Source organism: Macrobrachium nipponense, chromosome 19, assembly GCF_015104395.2.
Source record: "Macrobrachium nipponense isolate FS-2020 chromosome 19, ASM1510439v2, whole genome shotgun sequence".
Taxonomy (NCBI): Eukaryota; Metazoa; Arthropoda; class Malacostraca; order Decapoda; family Palaemonidae; genus Macrobrachium; species Macrobrachium nipponense.
Window position 1 is genome coordinate 66198108 of NC_061088.1, and position 10000 is coordinate 66208107.

Genomic DNA, 10000 nt, shown 5'->3' on the forward strand with positions numbered 1-10000 from the left:
AAACATGAAATCATAATCAGTTATTCAAGTATAAAAAAATCCAACAATATTCACTAATGATATCGTTCCTGGAGAATACATAAAACAAAAATGGCAAATAGAAAAGAGAAATAATGGATTTTTCAGATATGAATAACGAAGGAATGTATTCTACCGAGAATTCTACGGGAAGGGGGCTTGACGGTCGGAGGGGATTGGGGAGACAGAAGGGATTGCGGGGGAGGGGGGAGGCAGTTGCCAGAGAAGTTGTTTTTCCTAATTACGGAAAAGTTCAGAGTTCACCGAAATATTCTGCCATAAAAGAAACGCATTTCACAATAAGACGGGTCCTTTAATTCGTCTCGCAGAATCTTGGAGAAATAAGACCCTTATTTTCAGCGTAGTTCATTTTTTTTTTCATTTTTATGTCTCTCCATCATTATTAAGGAATAGTCAGAAACTGATGGCTGAGATAAGGTTCATTAGCCTTAGTCTAGCTTATATAAGAACATAGAGATTAATGTTTACCACCATACTTGCAAGAGAGAGAGAGAGAGAGAGAGAGAGAGAGAGAGAGAGAGAGAGAGAGAGAGAGAGGAGAGAGAGGAGAGAAGGGAAGCTTATTATCGACTGCAGCGTCATGTTTCCGTGACTGAAAATATCACTCACGATACCATAATCACAATGAGCTATTATAACGAGGGAAATAGCCATTCATTTTAGGAAGGACTTGGCCAGAATCATAAACCAGAGAGAGAGAGAGAGAGAGAGAGGAGAGAGAGAGAGAGAGAGAGAGAGAAACTGTACGATACCGAAATGCAAAATACAGGAAAAGGTAATATAATTAAATTTAATTGCTCTCTATTTATGCAATGTATCTGGCATTTCGAAGTATCTCACAATTAATGGAAATGTTAACTATATAACGAATTAAGTATTTAATTATAAATTAACCAATAAAGGTATTTCAATTCCCTCACCTTCAATGCTCATGGTTCTCTAACAAACTTCATTTCAAGAAACCGAATTCATGGGCAAGTGCCGCTGATTTTTATTTAGACCCATTTCTTCAAGTCTGGGCTAGAGAAAGACAATGGATTTCCATTCTAATTGACGTCATTTTTACTAAAATAGAAAGCAATACACCAAAATTCATTATAATATTATGCTGCTATATTCAGCTGTTAGCTGCTTGACATTTCCATATGAGCGAAGCTCTCATTTCACCTTCATCTCCTCACTCTGTTCCGACTTGTAAGTCTAGTTTCTGACACGTATTCACAAACACGACTTTGTAGTAGTATTTAACCAAACCCGCACAGTTAGGTCCTTGTAGGTATGGCATTCTGTTTGCAAAAGAAGGAAGATTGCCTTGCAGAAGGTGGTTATTTCAGTTCCCAGCCAGTATCTACAGATATGCCCGTACTGCTCTGCGACTGTTGGCAAGTATGCAAAATAAGCATCGCACAAGCAAGTATGTCATGTCAGAGTTTTGTCAAATGGCTCGGGTCCACGCCCAGCCCTCCGCCACCTTTGCGTGTTGAATGAAAATGGGATGCGAAGGAAATTAAGGGACGATGGGCAGTGGAGGGGTTTACTCGGCAAGCAGAGAGAGAGAGAGAGAGAGAGAGAGAGAGAGAGAGAGAGAGAGAGAGAGAAAGACTTAAGGTCGCGTGCTTACTTTTACACTAACCAATTTTATCTATGAACCTGATAAAGACGATTCTAGATCTGTGTCATGGTCTAATGACTAATTAGCGATGAATAAGATATTCCAATAGAGAACATACTTTAAACTACAGAGTCTCCCTTCAAACGCATACTGCCAAAAGGACTTAATATCATTCCCATATCTCATGTTAATACTCTTCAAGGGGGATTCCCGGACATTCATTTTCACTGCTATAGAAATGAACAAAAGCATTACACACACACACACACAATATATATATATATATATATATATATATATATATAATATATATATATATATATATATATATATATATAATAATATATATATATATATATATATATATATATATATATATATATATATTATGACATTGGCAAGTGCAAGAAAGAAAGAAAGCTTTGTTTTAAAAATTCATGAAGTAGGCTAAACTGCATATTTAACTTCGTTGCTTACGACACATATAATATTTTTTCATTCTAAATTTCTTGTACTGTTATAAAATGAAGCAAAATAAAAAAAATTTTCATAAATATTCTACACGTACACATATAATGTGTATATATATATACTCTCACACACACACACACACACACACACACATCTATCTATATATATATATATATATATATATATATATATATATTATATATATTAAAATGAGATCCCTATATAAACATCCGAAATGCTAGTAAAAATTAATGTACGAGCAAATGAAATAAATGGGAAAACGTTATAGAACACATTAAATTAACTGAATTAGTATTGATGAACTTACCTCAGGACTTACCGTGTACCCTCTCACACCTTGTCCATTTCAGAAGCTCATAATGCTTACCGTGTTGGAGGTGGCAGGTGTCAATATCTGTGCTACTCTATGTACGCCAAAATGCTTCTTAAGTAAGAAAGATGTGAGTACATCATGCAAGAAATATACTGAAGAATAAATATATACATTGATGCATATGTTCGAACCATTTAAAAGATTTAAAATGACTTTACAGATATAGAAGAGAGTGAAGAATGCTTACACAGACTGGAAATGTAATAAGAGGACAGCGTAAAAGATAATTACACACTGAACAATGTACATAGGAAAATACGTAATAAGGCACTTGGAAAGCGACACATTCACTGCCTTGTGTGAACATTGAGGAGACATTTTATTGCTGAATATACATTGATACGAACTTGAAATATATATATATATATATATATATATATATATATATATATATATATATATATATATATATATATAGTATATATATGCCAAAGGTGCAATTGAAGAGTATTAAGTGGGTTACACATATCTTCTGTCCTCTAAGTCGCTCAGGTCTCTGGAATGCAACACAGTTCTTTTAGTTCTTTTAAAGTAACAGAAACTATGACCAGAGACACAAATTAAAAGATAAGTAAACAAAAACATCCAGTCTGCGTGGCACCCTCGACAGAGATCACGCGAAGAGTTCAAACTACAATTCCAAACATCTACCAGAGTAGTAGAGAAAAAGAGACGCTAAGTGAACTTCTAATGGAAAGGCTGCTACAGGCTAAGAGGAGTCTTCTAAACCAAACATCACTAAGTCTATCACACTACAGCAGGGCAACCAACCCTTGTGGACGGGCCTCGGTCATCGGAAGGCTACACAGGTTACTTGCCTCGAGTGTTGCTGGTTTAAGGAGCTGCTTTTTTTTCTTGTTACGAAGGGCGGCAGCTCCCACGGCCATGGCAATTTAGGGTGCCTAGTGATTGGGTCCAGCCCATCACAAGATTTCCAGCAAGCCACTAGAACCAGCTGATGGCTGCCTTCACGTCCCTTACCCACTGACCACCTTTCTGGCCGTACAGCTGCGACTATTTTCTCTTTCCCTCTTCTTGCCGAAGAGACTACTTTGTCGTCCGCACGTTCAAATTGATTCTACGCTCTCGTTTATCTACGGAAATGATCTGCTAAAGGAGCGTAACTGCTTTTACACATATTCCCTTACAATAAGTCTACCAAAGGCTCTTGTTTTTATATGCAAATCAACTCAGGCTCTCTGTACAAGTCTACATTTTGCATTTTTCCGTGGTGTGCCTAAGGGTAACATGGAGGGTCAAATGGAAGATGGCGGGGGAATTCATTTTCAGGTGTGTCATTATTTGCGGTGGTTGGTTCCCCCATGTTCGTCGCCGCCCGCTTTTATTGTTTTCAAGTGCCTTCGAAGGAGTTCGTCAAGGGAATCAAATTATCCTCCGCTTGTCGAGTTTTTCTCTTGTTTAACAGCACTTGCACACATCACTGAGATCAATCAGACGATATGGTCCATATTGTGGTGAATAACCAGCTATTTACATTATCTTTCGAGTTTAAAAAACAACTGTAAGAGAAAATGACTCTTAGTAAGAAAAGCTCAAGATATGTAACTTCCATGGGTCACGAAGCCAAATGACAGTAACTAAGAATTAAATGTGGACGACAATGTGTTTAATTAGTTTCATATGAAATATCCATGGAACAATAAATTTCTTGACTCTACACCGCAGATACACTGAAAGTGCAATGACGCTCTCAGAAAGAAATGTGTAGTCAGATGGTCGTCTTGCTTTACGAGGGAAGTCATATTGTCCATGTCCTTCAAAAAGTCAAGGAAGTTTTAGTCAAAGAAAAGGATAAAAAAAATATCTTAAAACATGATTGTACCATGTAATTAATAATATCTAGACGGTTATCCTACAAAAAAAAAAAAAAAAAAAATACTCCGGTATACTATACTGAACTTACAGCAATTAATAAGCGCAAGAGGAAACTGGTCTATTGCAATAACTAGGTCACTGAACTGCTGCATAACTTTTTATACTGTAACCACACAGCATAAAGAATTAGCCCTGAGATGTCATCGGAGCATTGCCCCATGAAATTTATTTAACTTAAAATCTTCATTTTTCAGGGACAAATATAATTTTGCTTAGTTATCGTAAGGCAACAGGTGGCCAAAGAATTGAATGTGAAAACTTCTCAATTTTATTATGCAAAATATCAATAGCACTATTTGCAACCTTGAAAGGAAATCTTAAAGTCCAAAATAATTTTCATGGCTGAAGCTTTCACTTATGCCTCCTCGGTGAAATGAATTGTTATTATAGGCAAGTTTCATCCTCAAGACTTCCCATATCACCGGCCTAGGCCTAAATAGCGCAGGCACTCAAGGGTTTCCTTCATAAATGTTTGTATTTAACAGACAGAGACGGACGTTAACGACGCGCTACCACGGAAATGAATGAAATACGACCAGTTCCTGCTTGGTCATTTTCACGCTCAGGAATGAAAGCAGTTAGGAGTTCGTGGTAATTACTTACTTTCACATTCCGCGGTTAATATCATGATTCACTGTTGGTAACGGTATGCGCAAAATTCTTCAAAATATCTTATTTTCCGGTTATTTTCTAGTTTCTTGCATGTAGTATACCTCTCCCATCGCCTTTTTCATGATTTGATAATTCTGTAGAAATTTCCACACAAGCTCCTCTCTGTAAGTGAAATTCAAGTTCCTATTACCTTGGAAACTATTCGAGTATTTCCACTCAGTTTTGACACGCGCTCAGAAATGCTCAAGGAGATGCCGTGATGTGACAAGTTACTTTGGTAGCAAGAGCACGTGCTCAACTATGGATGACCTCATCTTAAAAAACCATACACATGTGAGAAGTTCGGACAATCTAAGTTAGATAAATGGTAATTTAGCTCCGTAATAATAGGATTTCCGTATGCATCACTCGAAAGGAATCTTGAAGTAAATAATGGAATTTCTAGACACCGTATAAACAAAACTTTGAAATAATATGTCTTGAAACTGACATAACGCCAAAAATGCAATCTGCTTCAAACGAAAACTGATATAGGCTGACCTACAATCGTTCTTGTTTAACTACAGTATCTTGGACACCAGCATACCTATGCATTAGTTGAAAAAAGAACTCACATCAACCATTTTCATGACCTTACTTTAAGTGAACCCATCATATTATTGATTTGATGAACCTTCTACGATGAGTCTCGTTTTCTGTGAATATTCACGCGGGGGAAGTGCGCAGGGTGAGTTCTATTTGACATCAACACTAACTTCTCCTAGTACCAAGAATCCGTTAATTAAATATGGCGGAAGATGACGCACGACATCGATTCAGTGGTTCAGTTTTACTTCAGCATTTCTGACTTCCGTTTCGACGCGGCGTCGAAGATGCTCACGTTCACATGAAATGACGATCGGCCTTGTCTGACTATGGCTTTGATGGAATTAACGATGACTTTTACATATGACTTGAAACATTTATCTGAGTCTTAGCGCTACATATACATCAAAACAATCGTTATTAAGAATGATGACTAGTTAGCTAATGGCATAAACTGTTAATAATTACATAGTTACTGCTATGACAGGAGACAACTCTTACTTGCCGCAGCGAATTGTAAATCATTCTAAGGTATTCACGAACCATTTTTCTGGATGCATCTCATAAGGAAACATTCCGAGAGGCAATAGTAAATCATTTATTTATAAACGTTCACTGGTCACTAATGCTCAGGATCCCCTCGACCTTCTATCTATCTTTAAACGAGGCAGAAATATCTTTTTCGTTCCGAGTTAAACCTAACCTCCTTATGTCACCTTGTACTCCTGCCTGCCTCCCTCAGATCTGGGGTCGGAAAAGGCAGCTGGTTCTAAGATCAATCGGCCTTCACATCAATACAAGTAAATGGGGCCATCTGTCATGAGTACTGCCGCCTTACCGGTCTGCACTGGTGTGGGAGGTAGTCACAGACTCGCGTCGACTACGCTATGTGATCTTTGTTATGCTTTCATATTCTTCTTTTCTCGTCATGTGCTTCGGGTTTCTCATTTTCTAGCACATGGATAAGGAAAATAATAAAAACGATCATGTCACAGATTTAACCACTTTTCACGCGGTAATACAAGCGAATAGGCCTCGCAAAAGAAGCAGAGATTCAAAAACAGTCATGACCTATTATTTATCGCTCGAACTGGAGTGGTGTCAGGGCCTTCCATTTCCGTGCCATTCGTGTCAGAATAAATCATTCTCATATTCCTGTTATCATTTAGAGAATAACATCATTCAACTTCAATTAAAAAATATCCTCAAATCTACAAAGATCAGTTTAAGATTAATTTCAAATTAATTTAGATAAAAGAATAAGAGGATTTTCAGGATGAAGCAATCCCTGTGTGGCATTTAAACAAATCAAGTTTCATATTCGACGGAAAATTTAAAACGAAAATAGTTCATTATAGAAAGGAAAGATCAGACTAACGTAGCATAAAATTTTAGTGAAAATTTAACATAAATGTAAGTTCATTCCAATGGAATTTCAAAACTACATAAATCAAAGTTTATGAATTTGGGATCAGTTAAATTCATTACTTCATCAAGAGTTAAAGAGTATTTTCGACGAGGGCATCACAGAGAACAGTTTTATAAACTAAATAACGAAAATGAAATCGTCAATCCGGAGGATATCACTATTATGAACGAATACGAAGCTTCAAAATAATCTAAAAAGATGGATTTGTTAAGCCTAATGTAACAAGACAGCGAATTTCATATTTATTCTACATCAAAAATTTCTGTGATGTTAAATCGATATTGCATGAGAAGTCACAGCGGATTTTTACCATCATGCAACTGCTAAGAATTCTTCCTTCTTTGGAAAAAAAAGTTAATAATTCTCCTGATTAAAATCGAACAAGTGGTGGGTTGAATAGGCAGAGGAAGCGGCACCAACTGGACATAGCGCGAACATCACGGATCATGACATCACTTTTCAAAAATGACGCGCTGGCCTTGTCGATGTTGTATTTCATAAAGATATAGAAACCCACATTTCAATCCAGACATGTAATTCGTACTGTATTTACTTTTTACACTGAACTGAAGATGAGGAAACCTAAAGTGTACGAGTGCCAGTCAGACGCGATTAGTTATTCGTACACGACTGTCTCCTCACTCATTTGTGGAGTCAAATTGAATGCAGTGCCTGAATCATTCATAAATGTCATTTACTCACCCTAGGGCGAAAATGTCCTGAAAACAAGCCAGCGTTGTCGGATTCGGGGATAATATATACATCAGTTACATAAAATATCGAAAGTCCAATGTCAAGATCGTCACTAGGGTTTGGTGACTAATGCACGTGAGTCATGCGAGAGGAGGTGGACGAGCAGTCGACTCGAATTGCATTCTGTACATAGAAGGGAAATACTGCCGAGCTGAATATTGACAAGATCTTCTGGATGCTACCTGACAGAAGTCGACAGAATAATAATGGTGCTGAGTTATGCGATCATAAGTGATGTGGCGCTGAACAAGACACCTTTTGTCATGCTATAATATTTCTTTTAGTGATTCCATTGTTCAGGCAAGGGCTCAGAATATTTCAGCAACACATACTGGTAATTAATGCTTTCTTTAAGAAACTCTAGAAAATGTAATCTATTTAATTCTATCATGGGTGCGCCAAAACTATATCGGATCTCGATCTATAGAATGAGAAAAGAAAACCGTGTTTAACAACCTGGGAAAGGGTTTATCTTTATTTTACAATGATCGTCAAGTGAACAGTTTTGGAGCTATAATAGTTCCCCAATTAATAAGGGAACACCGATACTCTTTGACATTGTCTATTTTCCGCTTATCAAATATAGCAATAAGCAGTAAGTTTTCTTTCGTCGGAGGGTGACAGGTCAGACAAGTTCATTTCTTATTCCCTGTCTGGAATTCGAAAAATAAAATAATAAATAAATAAAACATTTCTAAAGAATGGTCATTGGATAAACGTGATTGAAACAGTTAGCGGTAAGTGTCTGTAGTGAGAGAGTATCTCTTGTTTGGGCTCAAGTTACTTGAAACGGTATCCTTCATTAAACATGGAAATGGCTTTGAAGAACTGCAAGTCCTTTGCTAGTTGAAGGGGTTATTTTTATTATAGTTTTTTTTATATTTTTTTTATCCAAGTCAACAGTCTAGAACATGAATAATCTACTATATACATAAGAACGACCACTGTAATGTATTTCGACTGTAAATAGACTTCATAATAAACAAACCGCAGCAAAGTTTAAGCACCGTCATGAGTGGATTGTGAGTCTTGTAGTCCGTCTTGTAGAAACACTCCGAGGTCACGCCTATCCGAAGAGGAAACAAAAGTTCAACGGCAGTTCTCAGAACAACCAGAGAAAATTCACAGTCAAGGCGGAAAGTCAGAGTCGAAAGATTTTACATATAATCTTAACAGATGTTAAAAAAAAATGTGTTAACATTTGAAGACAGGTCATGCTGGCGTGTCGTGTCGATTTTAGTTTGTGTATGAGTGCGCGATCTTTTATTTTGTCTGTTGCCAGGTGACTGTACACTTACAAGACGAGTGCCATGGATTTGATCTGATTTAATTACAATGAGAGACATACACCGAAGTGCGAAAAGTTTGGAGTCTTGACGAGCGAATGGAATGGGAATGGGAATGGGGAGTTGCATTTTTTTCTTGGTAGATAAAGGCTGCAGTGACTGCATGTCTGTACGCATACTAGAGTATGGGGTTTGTGTTCGTGTGAGTGCACATGCTCGTTTGTATGGGTATGTCGGTACACGCGTGTATATGTGTAGTATGTGTTTCACCTAGAACTGCTGATTGTGACAGGTATCTCGTGCGTGTTCCCTGTTCGAAGTCGTGGGTGGTCCTTCGAGGAAAAACAAAAATAAAAACACGAGGTTTCAGTGTCTATTGAAAAAATAAAAACTATACGAAAAAAAGAAGTCGCGTTGTTTTCTTTGTGTTGGTGAATGTATTCCTTTCAGTTTTCCTATTCAATGTTTTTTTTTTTTAAAGGTTTGGTGCTTCGGGATCGCGAACAGCGACGTCAGCTTTAAAGTGTTCTTGAGAGTTTTATGTTGTCAGTGATCAGTGCAGATGGCATGAGAAGAGAAAAAGCTTTTGGATATATATATCTGCACATGAACATAAATGTGTATATACATACATATGCTTTAATATGCAATGGTTAAAACTTAACAACACTGATGTCTACGTAAGAATGGACATAACATTTTTTTATCAGTAACAATGATGAAAGCAAAAATATAGAGAGAAACGGCGGCAGCACAACATCCACAGTGCCACACCAGAAAACGTAAATATACAATGAACCTTTAATACCGCTCTATTCATTTTGTAGTGCAGGGGATTTGGTTGAAGAGGGGAAGAGAGGGTTCTATTGTTTAAGCTTTTTTCCCCTCCTTCCTCTTTTGATTTTTTGTTTTTTTGTTTTTTC

General features: G+C 37.1%; 2 protein-coding genes across 11 annotated transcripts in view; both read right to left on the bottom strand.

Moving 5' to 3' along the window:
• LOC135217893 (uncharacterized) overlaps positions 1 to 10000 on the bottom strand; it is a gene marked incomplete at its 3' end in the record, with an annotated part of 656594 nt that overhangs the window by 51138 nt on the left and 595456 nt on the right. Inside the window, 1 exon segment of one of the 10 annotated variants that reach the window (XM_064254002.1) lies at positions 3335 to 4036. Coding sequence (XP_064110072.1) covers positions 3335 to 3403 — 69 coding nt within the window. 10 annotated transcript variants of the gene reach the window in all.
• Positions 9543 to 10000, bottom strand: part of LOC135217926 (uncharacterized) — a 1376-nt gene continuing 918 nt past the window's right edge. Inside the window, exon 1 of the mRNA XM_064254020.1 lies at positions 9543 to 10000. This exon is cut by the window's right edge and continues 918 nt beyond it. The gene's annotated coding sequence lies outside the window, so the exon portion shown is untranslated.